This window comes from Vicugna pacos, chromosome 9 (genome assembly GCF_048564905.1).
Source record: "Vicugna pacos chromosome 9, VicPac4, whole genome shotgun sequence".
Lineage (NCBI taxonomy): Eukaryota > Metazoa > Chordata > Mammalia > Artiodactyla > Camelidae > Vicugna > Vicugna pacos.
This window is the reverse complement of record NC_132995.1, coordinates 42236948-42256910: the sequence shown is the minus strand read 5'-3', so window position 1 is coordinate 42256910 and position 19963 is coordinate 42236948. Positions and strand designations below refer to the sequence as shown.

Below are 19963 nucleotides of genomic sequence, written 5' to 3'. Positions count from 1 at the left end.
CTGAGATGTCTCAAAGATTAATAGAAAATGAAGAAAACCTCCATATATTTAACATCTCCACATTTTCGTACTTACTACATAAAATCGGAGAAGAGGGTGTTTGCAGCGTCAAAGTGGAGCCATCTTTCCTTGTGATATTAACTCGAAAAACCAATCTGGCACGAGTGCTTTTTTTCTTGGAACCAGCAATCCCTATTCTGGCTTCAACATCAGCATTCCTCAATTTCAATATCCCTACGCAGTCCACCCTAACACAGAAAAAATTATATTAATTGATATTTTCTGTTGTATAAATAGTACAATACTCTTAAACAAATTTTCTTTTTAAAAATAATTTGCTTCCTTATTAATTTTTAAAACATATAATATAATCATACAGTTCCAAATTCAAAAAGTACAAAAGGATAGATTCTAAATATTCGTAATTCCTAATCCTGTCAACTTTTCATTTATAATAATAATGGAAAAATAGTACAAAAGCAAGAATCACTATTTCAAAATCTAAACATAAGTAATGGTTTACAAAAATACTTTTGCTTTAAAAAAATAAATCAAGCAAATTAGCAAATACATTTCTTTTTGCAGCTAACTCAGACATTTAAATAGAGGGAATGGATTTTACTTTTAAAAAATTAGCAGCTTCCCCCAAATGGAACTATATATAGCCATCAGAACTATAAATAATATTTATATTTATAAATTCTATAAATAATATTTAATGTTACAGAAAATGCTTGTAAGTGAAAAGCAGGTAATAAAACAATGACTACAGTATTGCCTCAATTTTATCAGAAAAGAAGGATGAAACAACAAATTTAAAAACAGTAATTAGTTCTGGGAAGTTGGCTCTTGAAGGGTATTTTTTAGTATTTTATTATTACTAATTTTTACTTTTTTAATTATTCTGTGTTTTTTAACTTACAAAGAATGAGTAATATTTTTATAATCAGTAACTCCCTATCTCCTACTATGTATGTTTTTATAATTTCAAAAGTTAAAAAAATCTTTACTTTCAAAATTTCCCTTTTCCAATTACCTTCTTACTTATTCAAAACGGCTTTCAAAAAACCCTGAAAACCAAGCAGAGAAGTCTTTAGCTATCCAATAAAAATGATTACAATACAGGTTTATTGATGTCAATATTTGCTGCCATTATGATTCTTCTTTAGGATTAAAGATCCTTAACAAAAGGATTAAGAAAAAGTTTGTTTTAATTTAAGGCATTAACACTTCTAGTATTTTTCAGGCAAGAAAATTGCACAAGATGAAAAATAGCCCCAAGACATAAATTTTTTTAATATAGGAAAATAGAAAAGGTAAATTTAAACTAGCAATAATGCTATTTCATTCCAAGATGGGTCAAGGCGCCATGAATGGTTTCTGTTAGTTTCTACTGTAAACACTAAGAAAGCAGAATTTTGGAAAGCAAATCAAATTGTTTGTAATTTTATTTTTAATGTTAATTATTAATTCCAACATGTAAGTCTATATTACTTTCCCAAAAGCCAGGTTTCCACATGGCTTTTATATCCCTGCCTTTCACATTGGGAATTCTCTAGCAATTTCACTCATTTACTATTCAGCAATAATCTATTTTTTAATTTGCAATGTTTAAAACATTTTAAAAAATACTCAAAATCTTCTTTTATACATTAGAAACTAAAAATTTTTCCTGCCTCGATAGAAGTGTAATGAATAACAAAAAACATTTTTACTAAGTACTTACGCCAGTGTCATGTTGTTGCTCGGATCAAGGCCAACTTCTATAACAGTAGTGCCTTCAATGTCCACTTCTTTGCAGGGAGTTGTATTTCGCCCAGTTACCCTGCAGGCCTGATAAAATCCATGTGGTTTCACTCGACCAGAGTCGTTGCCCACAAACACTTGCAACACTACTGGCTCATTATGGCCTTCCAGCTGGAGTGAGAGAACATGGAGCATAAACATTAATTAGCATTTCAAATAACCTAATTGTAAAATCAAATATTTAAGACCAAGTCCTATATTTATAACTAGATTACAATAAAGAAAAAACTTATATCTTCAAGAAAAACAGAGGTAAAATATTTTCATAAAGGAGAGTTGGCTAAGTTACTGCAGAAAATGATGGTTTAGTTCTGCAATAATCACATTTTAATTAAAATTTTGTATGTTTAATGATAAATTATCATTTGTAATTAATTTGTGCAACCAGGTGAGAATGAATACACAGTCCTTAAGGTATTAACAAATTTATGGACTGCCAAAGAAGCATGTGTGTTACTTAGGATTTACCACCACCACTAATGGAAAAATTCACTAAACCGTATTAGTGGCATCATTACCATCATCATCATCAAATGAAAGTACATATACTAAAATTTTACTCTGTTAAAGCTATTTGAGTAGGAAAAGTGTTTGAAGTGCAGCTATATAAATAATAGGGAAATAGAGCTCATTTTCATAGACTAGATGCATATATACAACATCATAAAATCCTGGGCCAAAACATTATGGTCTGAAAAACTGCTGGTCCAAACCAGGATCTATGGGTCATTGTAGGTCTCAAGCAAGTCTTCATAAATTAAATTATAATTTGTATGCTGAAGAATAAATATTTAATACAGCATTTGGGAACAAATGTTTCCAATGCTAGCTCTTGATCAACTTATAGTTAAATACTGAAACTGCTAAAATGTAGAATGGAGAAAATCAAAAATAACTCGTACAATGCATATCAAAGTGCTTTAAAAAACTCATACATCTTTTCTATCCTAGAATAGCTGTATCTCTGTGAGTATCTATGTGTATCAACATAATGAGACAAATAAGCAGGCAAATAAGCAATCTATCCAAACTGTTAGTCAGCAGTACCTATAACAGTGTCTGGCACATAGAGGGATGCAATACTTGTTGAGTGAGTGAATAAATAAACTTTGGAGGTAAGTCAATTCACTCCCTATCACAGTTAGGCAATTAATCTAACAATACTTCTGCAGATAAGTACTCAGACATGGCATAATTTAAAGCCAGAGCAATTAGGTTAAGAATATTTATCAAATTATCAAAATGTCTGGTTAGACAAATATTTACACAAAGCTTAATTTAAATTTCTCACTTGCCTGTTACTTGTCCTGAGTTTGGGGGATAGGAGAAGAGTTGGTGTGGTGAGTAGTAGAGGGGTAGGAATGATATTGTACACTTTATAAATGGTTCCGAGTAAGTCTCCTGATCCCAAGTTTCTAACATTGTTTCATTCAAGTATAAGCATAATCAAAGACAGTCCAACTAAATATTGTCCAACTAACACATTTACACAAACTGTATTTATAAGAATCTACCATGTGACTAGCCAAAATTCCTCCCTGTTTTGCATTTTGCAAAGGGCAGGAACACTTGTTAAATATCCCCATCCTACTTTTTTTTGGCTTGTCTTCAAAGAGAAATAGTCTTTGAAAAAGGTATCCCAGATACTGAGTGCCCTTCCTTTTTTCTTCTAGTCTAAATTCTGAAAAGACAAAGACTCAATTGATATCCTGTTTCTTGAACTGAAGACTATCAATCAGTTCTTTTCTGAGTTGAGTGGTCCTGATTACTTCAGCCATCTCAAAAACCTTGTTTTCCAAGTAATTTTTACAATGTCTCTGAATTCACATTAAAATTTCTTCTTAAATATGGGAAGAATCTAATACAGTTGCTACCAATGTCAAATGTAAGGGGAAGATAATCCATGATTTCCATATATTTTACTTGTTATAACACATTCTTATTTCTCCTTTCATTTAGACTAAAATTCAAATGACATCTGAGTAACAACATTTGACCTATGCTTCAGTCAGACTCTTGACTTGAATTTCTAGTACATATAGCTAGTAATTTTATTTTAGGCAGCTTTTGCTGGTTAAAAACAAAGTATCTAATAAGTAAAAGTGGATAAAATTCTTCATATATTTCTAAATAAAGTAAGCACCTTCACTGTAGGAAAACCTTGCTGTGTTCTGTCCTTCACCGAGCCACGGCTACCCTCAGTCAGGTACCGAGCTCGGTGCTGCGTCTCAGGCTGTACAACTATCTTCAGCTCCTTTCCCTCACTTTTAACAGGATATTGTCCACACAACATAGGGCTCTTCTTTACTCCAGTTCCTTTTTGGTTTTCCAATGTTCTGAGAAGTCAAAGCACAACATGGAAATAGTATCAAAAAGAGTTTTCTATAAAAGTCATCTAAGATAAAGGAAGAAACAGAATAGGCAGTAACAATTAAAAACAGCTAATTAATCTTATTGACAAAATAAAATACAGCCTAGGGGATGATACATTCTATTACCAAAGAATCTTTTAAAAGTTTGTAATAAAATTTAATTATGTAATAAAAAAATAAAAGAAAGTAAGTTGGATAGAGAAGACAAAGAATGCATACTTGTGGCAGGAGGAAGGAAGACTGAATGCAATAAAACGGGAATAACAGGAAAGAGAATAGCTAATGTCACTATAACCTTTCAAGTTGCATTTCAGTCAAAAAAAAAAGTTTAAAAACTACAAATATGTGTGAGTGTTATATAAAGCTACAAGATTATAATTATTTTCTAATAAGACTTGCAGAACAAAAGAAAAGTGGGGGTAGCAAAAAGAAACAAAAAAAACCCCAAAAGGCCTTAAGGAAAACTAAAGGTACATGTAGCATATTCTCTTGGATGTCTTTCTCAGTACATCAAATTGAAAAAATTATAATAAAAAACCCAGTGATTAATTTTTTATTGGAAATTAGCTTTAAACAATCTTTCCCAGAAGTTTAATTTATCAGAGTATTTTTATTTATGATTAAAGAATTAAAGTCTTAAGCATATAAAAATTATATAATTGGAGTCTTACAGATAGGCAATCTAACTTATTTTTTTAAATTGTGTTTCTAACATTTATTTGTATATCATGCATTTGCTACGTGGAATGTATGTTCAAAGAAAAATATTTTAAATGGTTGTTAGGACTTCAGGTTGACATTTAATCTGAAGTACTGCAAATATGTTATAAAAATAAATAGGAAGCAATACTATTAGTTTAAAAATCACCCATGTACATTTAAAAATAGAACCAGGGCCTGTAATACTTTCTGTATGACCTTCCCAGTCCTAAATTTACACTCACAATGAAGATACAGGAGTCAAGAAATAATTGTGGACAAAATTTCCTTCAAAAGCAAACAGGTCCCAGGAGGAATATTATGATTTCAAACATGGAGGAGCAAAGATGGCTAAGCAGCCTTAAACCTAGATTTAATGCTTACCCCTTCATCTTTAACCAAGTTGTTGCCTCAGTCATCAATAATAAAGAGGGGAAAGGCTGTACTTGCAATGGGACCTGGAACTGGAATGAACCCACAGCTAGGAATGCAAAGGAATGCAGTAAGATTGACTGGACTGAGTTCTGGGGGGTAAGTACTGTACTCAATCATCTTCATATTCCCTGAAACTTTCACAATTCCTGAAACAACAGATGCTAAAAAAGTATTTGTTGATGAAGCTTGATATAATTAAGTCAAAGATTATCTGAGTAAGTAGTTTAAAAGGCCCTGGGAGAATCAATTCTACAAACAAAAGTACTGAGTTGAAGCTGGAACAAAGGGCAATAAATCCTGTTTTTTTTCATCATTCTGGTAGAAATTAAAAAATTTACACTGAATACAATGTGCAGTCCTTTATATATGAAATTCTATAGTGATACTCTGTTTTTTGCTTATTATAAAAATCAAAGCAAAAATATTCACTTACTGAAACTAGGTAAAAAAATACCCAAAATATGCACTGAAAGGGACTAAACAAAAATACAGCAAAATGCTAACCGTAGTTATACTGAGTTACTAGATTTACTTATTTTCTTCTATTTTCTATATTTTTCAAATGTTTATAATTAGTATCTACTAATTTCATAATAAAAAAGGGAACATTTTAGTCTGAAATATAAGGAAACTTTGGTATACCAATTGGTCTGGTAAGATACGGATTTTATATTCACTTAAGCCAGCCAAGCTAATATTTATGAAGGTAAACAGAGTTTCAGTATTTCAACAAAACAAAATATTTCATTTGGGGGGTGGGGGGTGGGAATGGACAGACTGGGATTTCAAATTGTAGAACAGATAAACAAGATTATACTGTATAGCACAGGGAAATATATACAAGATCTTGTGGTAGCTCACAGAAAAAAAAATGTGACAATGAATATATGTATGTTCATGTATAACTGAAAAACTGTGCTCTACACTGGAATTTGACACAACATTGTAAAATGACTATAACTCAATAAAAAAAAGTTAAAAAAATTTCATTTGGTATCAAGACTATTAAGTGAGTCAATAAAAGTATATACAGTACAGCTTAAAGAAGAATCACACATGTAATCAAACAATTTCTGAAATGATACTTTTAAAAGCCCTTAAAATTAAATTTATTCTCTAGGTTTAAATGTAAACATGGAATACATACATATTTAGATCTCTAGCCATGTAAAACAATGAAAATAAGAACTAATTCTTAGAAAAATAGTCATTCGAATTACTAATTTTTAAGGCATTATGACTTAAGGAAAAACAAGAAAGTAGTAGCTAACTGTATGGGATTTTACTTCTAAATGACATGTAAAAAGGAAATCCACTGTCTTGGCATATTCTGTTCAGAAGGCTTAAAATGACATTCTAATTCCTTTGTGCTGCACATCCTTCTGGTTGTCTGTCACAAAAGTAATTTTCACTATAAAATGCCTAGAACAGGTTTCACATCCAAGTGACAGCATATCTTAATTTCTAGGCTAGAAAAGACATTGGGCTACTGCTTCTCAGGACATTTAGTTCAAGAATTTAAGAATTATATGGCCAGGAATGTTTAAACACCGAGAAGTTTTTTGAACAATGGTTTTATTTTCTTAATAAACTCTTTTATATAACATTTTAATTGTACAAAAATACTATTTCCCTCTTGAAGATCAATAAAACTGCTGTACACATGTTTGAGAGTACATTTTCTATAATTTAGCATTACATAAATTGTAAATTTATGGCATATTAGATCTAAGGCTATATAGCTTATCTCTCAAAACATTTCTAAATTTTTTCATGTTTCTAACATCTTTCTTGTTGAAGAATATAGGACTTTATTTTGAGATCCTCTTAACTGTTTTCAAAGGTCCATTCTTCTATATTTACATATGATTTTATCTTTTCCTAAATATATTTCTTATAAATTCAAATTTTAAACTTCTTCCATCATTTCCATATGCTAGTGTCAAATATTTTTCCATTACCTAAGAAGCTGGACATTTCTTCTGCTGCTTGATGAGTTTCTGTTCCATGAATTATTTCATGAGAGATTTTGTCTTGACAAATGTTATTATACTTTCCCTGGGTAACCTCAAATCATTTCTAAGATATATCTATCATACAAAAGCAGAAGCAGAAAAGATGTAGGTCAAGATATCTCTTTAACAGCAACTGCAAACCATGTGTGTTGACTAACTGTAAGTCAAACTTTTATTTGTTCTTCATTTGAATCTTAACATTTATTTCAGTATAAATATGAAAATCTGTCTTATGGAACTTGAAAAAAAACCCACTTTCTCCATAGAAGCCCAAATAAACACATACCTGTATTTAATGATAGACAGACATGAGCCTTTTAGATTTAAGTTTCAGAGCATTATTCTATAGGTGATAGCTCTACAAATATGTTCTAGAATTTTTGACTCTGCTAATAATGGTAACACTTTAGGAATGGGTATACCTTGTTTTCTTTAGAAAATTTCCTAATTTGGACTTTCAAAAAGTGAAAAACATTTAAATGTGCATTTTAATTTAACTATATCACCCCAAAGGAGTTTTACGTAAGAGTTTAGAAGAAAGTAGTATAGAATAGATTCTGCTTTAAAAATATACTGAGAGAATATTTCAGGACAAGTTTAATATATATTAAGAATATTCTCTGGACACAACATTGTAAAATGATTATATATCAATAAAAAATGTTAAAAAAAATATTCTCTGTAACACTCAACCAGATTTTTAACTTAAAAGATACTACTGATGTCATCAAATAGTAAACCAGTCAAAAGCTTCTCCATCACCTTCTGTGACAACCTGAAATTGTAGGAAATTCTGGGTCAACTAAAGGACTATACACACCCTGTCACCCAAAAAAGTAATCTCTCAAAATCCAATGAGTTAAATTTTATCAAACTATGTTGAATATACTGTAGGAAATACAGTAAAAACTCTAGAAATTAAATATTACAACAAAAATATTAAAGGAGTTAAAAATAAGTCACAGTATTTTATACTTTAGATGTAAATATTCTGTAATATGGCTACTGAAGTATATTTAGTGAGTACTGTAAACTTGAAGAAATGAATGAAAACTAAAAGTGTTCCATGATCCTGTTCTATCACCCTTCAGAAACATAACCTAGATTCAGAAAAAAAAAAAGTGACATATTTATTTTTTAAAAATCCTGAATTGGTACAATGTATCAAAGAAAAGCTTAAAATAAATACATGAATCTACATGATGAAAATCACACTATCAATTTAATTTTTCAGTTTTTATCAAATAAAAGAAAAAAGGAAAAGAAAGTTTAAAATCTTCACAAAAATGGAAACAGACTGAACCATATGGGGAGACAATGTGAAAGAGAACACAAACAGGCCCTTGGTAAATGTAGCTAGAACCAGATAGAGTTGTTTTAGCTAGAAGCATTCATTACATTGCTAGTTATTTCCATGAGTAAAAATATTTTAAAATCCTTTTAAAATATAAATCTGAAATTTAGAAGTTATTTCTAAATAGACTATTTTCATTTTCTAGTACTTAATCATACTAAGGTATCTATTCGTAAAATCTACTGGTATTTTATTTTATTCTCCAGTGAAACTCAATAATTTTAAGTTAAAATTTTTCATATATTTCAATGATAAAATTAGTATCTTTGCTTTAGAGGCAAACTTGAGCTGAGCAATTAAGAAAGATGAGGAATGATTTATTTTTTTGTTTTGCATAATGGTGAGAGAACTTTAAAAAAATGTGAATACCAACCCATTTCCTGCTTTTGAGTTGCCTTTGTTGTCCGTGGTAAGCTGAGAAAGCACATAGTGAGGTGCTTTGGCACTGTCGGCATCAAATATATCCATATTAGATTCTTCACAATCTCGTCGTTTGACCCCCGGCCTCTGCTTTGGATTTCGCTTTCGTGATTTACGAGGTACCTCAGTGTTATCATTGTAGGAACTGGTGCTCATGTTACTGAAGTTGGAGGGGGAATCCTCCATCCACATACTGCAGCTCTGCTCAGATTCCAATCCACACCCCTCATCCTGGCAGGACATCCGACTGTTATCCAGCAAGTCCTCAGGTGGTGGTGAGATGTACAAGACTGTGTGCCTCTTCGGTGTTGATGGATGCTGCTGAACTGTGTTACTGGTTAACTGCTTTTCACTTACCCCTCGGTTACTTACCCCCAAGGCTGAGGAGCAGCTCTCCACTTGCATAGCCTTGCTGTCGGTGACTGAGGTAGAATAAATGGTAGGGCTGGAAGAGGTGGTAAAGGAGCTGCAAGCACCGCCCATGGAGGAAGAGGAGGGAGCTGAAGAAGCATCTGCAGTGTATAATTTAAGAGTAAATACACTATACATGTTTTCACCTATGCTGGCTAGCAGTCCCATTGAAAATGTGATTTGTGAACTGATTGTTTTTCCCCAAAATGAATAGTTGGAATTTGGTTAAGTTTTAGAATATAAATGCTTCAAGCAATACAAGGCCTAAGAAATGCAATTTTTAAAAATGCCCAAATAGCATTATTTTTACTTGTATTACAATCAATAGATTTTTTAAAAAATCTAATTTAATGTTTTAAGCTGTAAAGCAAGAATAAAGCATTTATTGCCTCAGCTGGATGTTCTATTGAATTTTAATCATTTAAAATAATAAAGAAAACCCCAATATGAAATATATGCTTGTGGTCCACATTCAATGCCAATTAAATAATTCATTATAGAATTTGAAAAGTGGGACTGTGCTTAGCCACAAAATATTAAAATAAGTTTCTAACCTATGAAGCAGAGAACTACAGGTCATTTTTAATGCAGACACTCCCTGCTTCAGAGGCAAATCCTGGAATAAAAATATGAGAAAATAAATGAGAAAAGAGCTGCTGATTATTCCAGATATCAATTATAAAATGAGAAATAAATAGAAAAAATATATAATCAACTGAATTGCTGGCAAAATGGAACTGGTATCGTCACTATGATTGCTGTAAAATCTAGAATAAAAGTGAGAAAGGTTTGATTTGGAACATGCTAGGCTGCAGAAGATAAGCAAGTTAACCACTGAGGGTCTCTAGAAGAAGGAAGTAGCAGTTCAAAACCATGATCTCTAAAGTAATAAATCCATCCTTTATGGTAGAATGAAAAACAGTAAGGACTAATTACTGGACGGATTTTTCTTATAAAGAACTTGATTACACACTCAGCAATTGGTTACCACTGTCCCATTTCCTCTCTCTTTAAAAGGCCTGTTTGATTTTAACTATTAAGGGAATCTCCTCAGATGAGTAACAGTAAATTTTACTGACTGAAGTCTAACAAAAAAAGAAGTGAGTAGAAAAAAATCTCTAGAGAGTACCAGAATTAGTTCCTATAAAAAGGTTTTTTATAAAACCATTTATCTATTATGCCTAGCAAGAAGAGTTAAAAGTAGATCTTTTCAAAACGTGTGGCAACTGGCGTAACAGCTCATTGAAAAATACTACTACTAAACCCTTAACAACATAATCTCAGAAGGCACACTAATGTTAAGGTCAGAAGTTGTCAGTCCTATACGATTTTATCTTGTATAGGATATGGAAAGGTTTATAATCATAAACACATACAAGAATGAAAATAGGTAACGTGATGTAACTAAAAATATGTTTAAATCTAAAATTAATTTTTATCTATAGCCAAGTATGCCACTGTTCTGAAGTAGTTTGATAAAACTTAAAATCGTGATGTGCAGTTATTGGAATTGTCACATTCACATCAATTATATAAAGAGTGAAATTTAAGAATGCCAATGTTCAGATAATCAAAAAGCCAAGTGCCAAAAATCTATTTTTAAATTGAAAACATGTACCAAAACACTTAAGTCATTTGAAAGAACTAAATTCACTCACAATTTTTCATTGCTGTCAAGGCTGAAGAGCACAGTTATTAGTATTAGTCATCAATAATGAGATCTACATAAATCCCACATGGAAAGATTCTTCCCAACTACCATAAGTTAAAGCACCTAGAGCAATTAGATGATACCAGTTCCATTTTCCAGTCTGTATTCTTGACAAATGCAGTAGCTGAAATTGGAAAATTCAGTCACTTTAAACTGCATTCCAATTTAAAGAAAAATTTATCAATTTTGTATCATGCATTAATGCAATGTTTTCTTAGTAAATAAATATTTTCAAAGATTTGTAAAAACTACAAAATCTAGATGCTAATGTCAGTGACAGTTTAGGAGCTGATTTGTAGCCACTTTGGGTTTAAATAACCAATTTTTTCCTTGTTTTTTGAAAAATATTACATAATTCATTTTAGAAAAAAATAGAAAAGGTAGCATGTCTAACATTCCTCCATCTGTTCCAACTATTGGCAAAAATGAAACTAAATTTTTGTGTGTATACGAGCCTATGTTCATCATTTTCAAAGAAATACAAGTATGCAGCATGCAGTATTTGCAGTGGAACACACAAAACATGCAGCATGAATGCTGTGAACTTGTATTTCTATAAAGCAGCTTTTCCCCATCCAACCTTTTTGAATCTAAGTACCATGCACGTGAGAATGCAGAATATGAACATCTCAGGGATCCCTGTCCATGACAGATGGAGAGTCAGGTGAAATGCAATCATGAATTTAAAAAGCAAGTTATGAATTTAATATGCAAGATATAATCCACCATTGCTCTTTAAGGTATATGTGATTTTATCTTGCAAATCTCATCAAAACAATCATGGTTATAAAACCCAACTGATATAATCTCACATAAATGTCTGTTCTGGGACAGCTATGCCAAACTGTGATCTCATACCCTACATAAATTATTCTATACATTTCCTTTGGACACCTAACACAAATTTTAAATATTTTACCTGCAGTTTCCTGGACATACTTACTAAATAAAAAAGTTCATTAGCATAAAACTATGAAGCTGAAACATAAACTCTGTCAGAAGACAGTAGTAAGCATCCTTTAAAGGCTACCTCAGTTTGATCCTAAATTACAAAGATTCTACTTACTTTAAGAATATAACGACAATTTTTGAAAATTATAAAGCTCTCCACAATAGTATCATTGTTCCTCTGATGATGAAAATGGTGTACAAAACTCTTCACATAAGCATGTTATATTCATGTTAGCAAGACATCATCTGAGTGCATTAATAATGCAACGTGAGGTGAAGTGGAGGATAAGAACTATGGGCTCCTTAAGAGCATGGACATCTTTCTCATCTTGGACCCTCCTGATATGTAACACACTATGACTTGCCATGTAGTAATAATTCAATTTGTTATTAAATTGATTCATGGAAAGTCAGTATTTGATATATATGTTGAAGTATATTAAAGTTAAACGGGCAAAAAAATGTACCAATGTGTTCATAATGGACACACATCAGGTTTAAAAAATACATTACTCAAAATGCTTAGGATATATCTTAGTATAACAGCATTATGTGATACAGGGAAGGTTTAGAAGTAACTTAAGAGTTTAGAGGTAACTATTTGCTATTTTTATGAAGAATGTGCTAGTAATTTTCTTTCTTGAAACTATATATAAGCCAAATTACCTACTTGTATGGGTCTATAAATTTATTAAAAATAACAAATTCTTAATGTTATCTATTTAAAAATAAATGCATAAAAATAATATCAAGAACATTTTAGATTTCCAAACAGTAATTCGTCATTTCCAAGTATTTCCATAAAAGCACTAAAGAACATTCCTGGGAATATTATGAATGTTCTTAAAATATTTACAAGAAATCTTTCAGTCACTATGTTATTAAATATCAAGAAATAGCTTAACTGACATTCTGTAGAATTAAAATGCTAATGCAATCTTGCCTCCTCTATACATTCTGTTTTTATCTTTAAGTTCTTATAAACAAGATATGCTAACTACTACTTCTCTTCTGTTTTGATTTTGAATCTCCATTTTTATCTCTTAGGAATGTAGAAACTATGTTTAAGTGCTGCTAATTAAAATACAAACACTCCAACATAAAGATGTTTAAATAATTGCTTTTATTTTCTCACCAAGCAGAATGGTCATAATGTATTTCTATTTTATAGCTTTACAATTTTGTTTTTTAAATCCCTTAACAATTCTTCATAAAGTTGAAAGTTATTCTTAAATTTTTTCTTAAAATTATTTTCTCACCTAACGGGAATAAATTTTTACTGATTTTTCTTCTATGAAAAATTTATCTTTGAATTTGGAAGAATTTTATTTTTCCATAGTATTTTCTGTGACCACAGGTAGTACAGCAAACTAAAGGGAAAACTGACAGACTATTTCTACAACTTACAGATGGAAATTTATAATCTCAAAAGAATAATTTTAAAATGTGTAAGTGAAGGAAAGCATCACATCTTTAGTGCTCTATATGTAAATCTAATAAATCTATTATTAGCAGTAAGCAGTAGCCAGCTACCAGACCAAATGCCAGTAATGATGGTGAATTTAAAATGTATACCTGACTTATTTTCAGAATTGATGGAATCATTAAAGTTCACTATGAATATTCAGCAGTTGGGATAAAAAGAGATCATATCTACATGGACATACCAGAATTTGTAAGTACAGTTGACCCTTGAACAAGACAGGTTTGAACTGCATGGGTCCACTTATTCACAGATTTTTTTCAATAAATAGATTATACAGTACTATGCAATCTGTGGTTGGTTGAATCTGTAGATGCAGAGTAGAGGATTCGGAGGGCCGACTGTGAAATAATACATGGATTTTTGACTGCGCTGAGGCACCCCTAACCCTGCCACTTCTGCACTGGGTTGCTCAAGCAGCAACTGTATTAATTTGATTAGAAAAATGAAAATGGATTTTTAAATGGAATCACATACAGAAACCCATGTAGATGTTATATACTGCTTAAACTATGTTTTAAAATTAAGAACTATTAGTTCTAGATTTGTGAATGAGAAATTATTTAAATTATCATATCATTTTAGTGCTTAAAATACCATAAAAAAGAGATAATACTTTATATGGAACAAACTAAACTTATAGAAAGCTTTGAGATTAGAGACCCTCTTTTAAGTTCTCAAAACAAATATCTTTCACTGATACAAAAATAAATATAACAGAAATGACATTTAACTAAGCTTCCAAGATAAAAACGTGATCCCTTGCATTTAAATTTGCACTTATATCTTATAACTTCTCAAGAGCAGTGCAAAATCAGTTGAGTTTCCTTAAAAAGCCATCCAACTCTGCAAGTGTGCTAAGTGAACCAATAGTGGAACGGAGAAGGAGTAAACTATCGACTGTTCAGAATAGAATCATAAAAAGCAACAGTTTATCTGGAAACAATTCCTGGCCTAAAACATTTACTGTTCAACCTGAGTTATTCTTTTTTAAATATTTCATTTTTCTTACTTGGTAATAATGACTTCACATCTAAACATCTTGTCTGATAAAAGTCACCAGATAAGAGGACATATTTTCAGATCAAAGAAGAAAGACACTGAGAGAAAAAAAATCATGAGGCGAACATTCATGTTGCCAAAGGATTGTAAAATCTAGAACACGCAAAGTGGCTGCAAACCTGCTTTGTCAACACCTTACATGCCAACCTTCATTTTCTACTTTTCATCTTTTTTCTTTTTATAATGTTAATGTAAAGTTCAAAACTTTACAAAAAGTTTTAGTTTCAATCAGTATCAATCCACTATTCAGAAACCAAAAAAGAAAGGAAGGAAGGAAGAAAGAAAGAAAGAAAAAACGACTTATGAAGAAGTCTGAAAACAAGACCGACCTATACCCTGGGTGAGATTGGATGGGTTAAGTGTCTCTGGCACTATTTGTCTTCACTATTGACAGACACTGTCACACAACCCACCACACGATGCCTGTCTCTGAATGGCGAAGCTAGAATGCAAGTTAAGTGTATTAATAGAAAAACAACTAGCATCCCAGCATATAAAATAAGCAATCCAGATTATTTTACCAAAAACAAAAATTAAAAAAACAAACCAAAAAAAAATTGTAGGGTCGATCATTTAATTTACATTTTTAAAACAGTTTCAAATTTCCATTTGCACTTTCCCCACCCAACATAAGTTAACATGCTACAATAAGCAATGTTTCAAAACAAACTGCAAAAAATTAAATTATTAACACCCAAATAAATGCATGTGGGGAAATTTCTTATTCAAAATTTTTGTTAACTCATATTCACCAATTTGTTCTTCTGTTTACTAATGCAATCTAATCCATAAGCCAGAATGTTCTCTCTAGGTGTTTTTAGGCTGTGCCCTTACACAAATACCTTAAAGAGTGGAAGAGGATATATTCTGACCAATACACTCAAGCAGTAAGAAATATCTACATTTTAGCAACAAAAGAGTATTTTCATTTCTCAGGCCAACTTCCACATACTTCCTTATTCTCCTCTCAAAAAAAGTTCCCAATTGACACTTTTAAATTAGATATGCTATTGTGCATTAAATGCTTGATCCTAGAGGCTCTATTTAAAAAAAATAATTAGCACTATTCCTGAAGCTGAAAAGCTTGTTACCGATTTATTGGAGATCATCTTTTTCTTCTCCAGTCCATCAAACTGCCAGTCAGGGTTCTAATACTACACAATAATTACTGTTCCATTTTTAATCTGATTTCTCCTAAAATAATTATTTTTATCTCATCTGAGTGCCATTAATATATTCACAGAATATTTATTAAAGAATGTTTCCTAAAAATTAAAATGCTAACAAAATTTGTGTAAGTGTCCCGACAGAGCAATGTTTCAAATATATTTTTTGTCTTATCCAAACCGAAGTATCTAAACACAGTGTAAAATATGTATTAAGTACATACTACACAATTTGATTTTTAAATCCTTTCCCATTGGAAGAGAAAGATCTATTATCCAGTGATTTAAGTACAACTGGGTAGCATCACTCATTGATATTGAGTGAAAAGACTAAAAAATCCCAGAAAGAATCCTCACCTTCATAAATTTAAACACAAAAGGGAATAATTATACTAGCTGATGACTATATTTATTACTGTCAAAGACCCCAGGAAGTACTGGTTTAAAAAAAAAAAAAGACAGCTATTATACTACTTGAAAGGAAATGTAACTTCAAGACAAAAAGAGATTACTACTACACTAATGTAAGAATTGGAGAGAAAAACAGTTCTAAGGGATGCAATTTGAAGGTCACTTCAATGCTTTATCATATAATACATTTTAATATAGTTTAGATTAAATAATATAAAGGTATTCTTGCCAACTCTAGTCCAATGTCTACACATTTCTCTCTTTTAGAGATGGCCAAAAAAGGGAAAGAAAATAGTACCTGTATCATTTAAATCCTCTAATTTAATTATTCAGGTTTCACACATGGATCTGGATTAGAGTGTATATTAGATCCAACTGTAGACAAAATAAACTGTCTAGGGAAAAAACAGAAGTCATAAATTGCTCTACTAGAAGTTTTGATAACTGATCATGCAACTTTATCATTTCATTTTTTAAAAAGTGAGAAGAGAATTCTAGGAAGAACTTGTAAACAGTCAACTTTGCAGAATCATCTCTTTGGGAAATGTCTGCTCTCCCTGTGATTCATCATCCTCTATCAATGTTTCTTTTATTCACAAGAGTTCCTACTGAAGGAGTATCAACATGAAAGAGTAAGTCCAAAAGGAAATCCCAAGGCTCATGTGTGGCTGTATCTTGACTGATAGGCAAAACTTCAAAATAAGGTTAAAAAGTAGACTCAGAATGGAAAGGAAGAAGGAAAATAAGTTTAAAAACTTGTTTTTATAAAAATAAGGTCTATTTTTTAAAATCTTACTAACAAATGAAATAAATACATAAGGGAGCAAGGTCAATGTCTTTTGAATGACCACTAATTGTCAGGTAATGTTAAGTATTTTACATACTTATCTTCATAATAACCTTAAGAAAAAGTTGGTAATATTGTCTAGTTACAGGGGTAATATTACTAGAAATTTACTGAACTTCCACAAGATTCTGTCTATAGTAATCAGATTCAAATTAGTCCATGCCAATTTTATCATATTTCATATATGGGAAAAATAAAGAGAAATAAAGTGTGTGTGTGTGTGTGTGTGTGTGTATGGGAATGTGTCTCTGTGTGTTTAATCTAGACTGTAGCTATATGGGCCTGGTGCTTTGAGGTACTTTCTCATTTATTTTCCAATTTAATCGAATTGACAGTAACACCTTGTTATAAAGGGATAACAAGGGAAGAATGAATTTTACCGCAGTGGGTTAAATAAATACTGCTGACAGACATATACTTGAATTTATGGATGAAAAGTTAATGCACCCTTATTTAAAATAAATTCATCAAGTATCTGATATATCCCACACTTTTGTTAACTTTCTAAGAGCATGGTTCATTGCGCATTTTGATTTCTGGTATTTTTTAAATTATGAAATACTTAAAACTAACACCCGTACACCCTATGCTCATATTTAACAAATGCTATCATTTTACTATGGATAATTTTATTTTAAGAGAAATAATGTCACAGAAGCAGATGAATGAAGTCTTTTGTTGTATCCTACCCTAATCCATTCCCCTCACTCCTGCCCCAGTTACAGTGTTTTTATATAACTTTATTACTATTATTTATACAACTACTTGTTATAAAACAACTAGTTATAACAATACTTTTTGCTTGTGATATTATCAATCTTAATGGTAATATACAAAAAGCCCAGTTCTGTGCATTAATTTCTTAATGTGAAATTCTACAAAACAGATATAAAAAGACATTGTTGTCTATTTGATATATGTATTTTGTCTGTGAATGGTTGAGAATCTATGCAGTTTTAAAATGCTATTCTAGACTCAGGTAATATAAAAACGTGCTTATTCTATCAGAAAATGAATAAATCACAGTATTTATAAAAGTTGCTAAAATTATTAAGAAGACAATAAAAATGTAAATATTTAGGGAATAAATCAATAATAATAGGCCATGTGTACTTTTTGAAAATTTACTCAATGTACTCAGTGAAAATTTATAATATGCATAGTCTCTTGAATTGATAGTTATTTATGAATTAACCAGTGTGGTCCAAGTATGCTAATGCTTTTCATTCTAACAATGCAGATGTTAGCATAAATCAATACATACATACATACATAAACATATATTTCTACATGTATAAATGTATGTATTTAGATTTACTATGTAATTTTAAAAGACAGAATGAGGAGTAGAGTTTTTAAACCTATTTACAACTATATATAACAACTATTTATAACTATGATCTGCCTTCCTTCTGGAAGGGGTCCGGTTTTCGAGGAAAATTAGGAATGGCCATATGGAATAACCAAGATCAATTCACATTTTAGCCACATCATCAATACACAGGTTACGTAGGTGAATTACTTTTCAGGCTGATGGGCTTTGGGCTTAACCTTAGGAATAGTATACTACATAAAAAGGCAAAATTCTGAAATACATTAAACTAGATAGAGAGCAAAGGCAAAGTCGCTCCTTAAATTTAGTCAACTCAAGAAAATACAAATTACATAACTGTAAATATTTACTAACACTAGTAAATAAGTTACAATAAATTCAATGGCCTATGTATTCTGTTCCTATGAATCACTTTTATTAAAAATTAATATTCTTCTAGAAATCATATTCCCATTTTGCAGATCCAGAAATCTGCAGAGGAAAAGAAGGAGTAGAGCTTTTTCAACTCAATATCCTACACACTGCCTAGCCCAATATCTTGTGTTTACCTAATTGAAGTGATAGCTCACAATGCTAAATTCCCTAAAGTACAATGGCAAGGAGAAAAGAACTTAGACCTTAGTGGGAAGGAAGAGAAGTATCCTGTGCCTGGAAGGACTGAGATAGGACATGCAAATTGTTTGGTACAATTCCTATTACCCAGTAGGAACTCAAAAATGATAGTTTATATTTTCTTCAACTCAATTTGTATACAGTTTTGTTGTTATGGATAGTTTAGAAATTCTTAGGATTTTACTTTAGGTGATTGAGATGTCTGAAGTGAATTAAAGCATAACTGTTACCTGATTATAGGGCATTATTCAGTTCTTTAGTGTCTTCTGTAGTGTAAACAGCACTAAGATAAGTTCTTTCAGTATAGGAAATACTTGTTAGGTATTTGCTGCGGCATAAAACTCAAAGCACTATTTAAGTAGTCTCTTTCAACAGAACAGTTTGTTACGTGGAATACTTCATAAAAGCTATTAACTTAAATTACAGCCTTTAAAAACCTCCAGTGATCCAACTAGTCGAGATTCCTACTGTATGTGATTTATTACTGTGCATACATATACATGTTAAAAATTGCTACAAAGTATTAGTGTATCAAGACTATGTCATTTCTAAAAAAAAGGACTAATATATATCTATTGAAAGCAAAATAACAATTTTACGAAAACGAACAATAGAAGAATTACGAACTAGTTATTCCTAAAATTCTCTGGTTGAATTATAAAATCTGCAGTGTGATTAACTCACTGCATATCTCAAGAATTAGAATAAAAATTTCTAAAGAAACCTGAAACAGTTACCTTATCAAAATCATATTTTGATATAAGCTAATAAACATAATGCTATAACACAAAGTAAGGGCAAACAAATAGAATTTAGGATAGAACAAGAAAATAATTTGATTTCTTAAAGTGAAGATTAAAGTTTACTGTTCACGT

General features: G+C 31.0%; 1 protein-coding gene across 15 annotated transcripts in view; it reads right to left on the bottom strand.

Moving 5' to 3' along the window:
• The window catches only part of NFAT5 (nuclear factor of activated T cells 5), a 107788-nt gene that overhangs the window by 31906 nt on the left and 55919 nt on the right, over nucleotides 1-19963 (bottom strand). For 8 of the 15 annotated variants that reach the window (XM_072967631.1, XM_072967630.1, XM_072967637.1 and 5 more), the window contains 4 exons: nucleotides 9055-9613; nucleotides 3950-4142; nucleotides 1727-1917; nucleotides 76-248 (listed from right to left, as the gene is read on the bottom strand). In XM_072967631.1, coding sequence (XP_072823732.1) covers nucleotides 76-248; nucleotides 1727-1917; nucleotides 3950-4142; nucleotides 9055-9613 — 1116 coding nt within the window. Of the gene's footprint in view, nucleotides 1-75; nucleotides 249-1726; nucleotides 1918-3949; nucleotides 4143-7273; nucleotides 7365-7613; nucleotides 7677-9054; nucleotides 9614-10066; nucleotides 10129-19963 lie in introns of those variants that run through there. The other 7 variants (XM_072967639.1, XM_072967638.1, XM_031680758.2 and 4 more) reach the window with 5 other exon arrangements.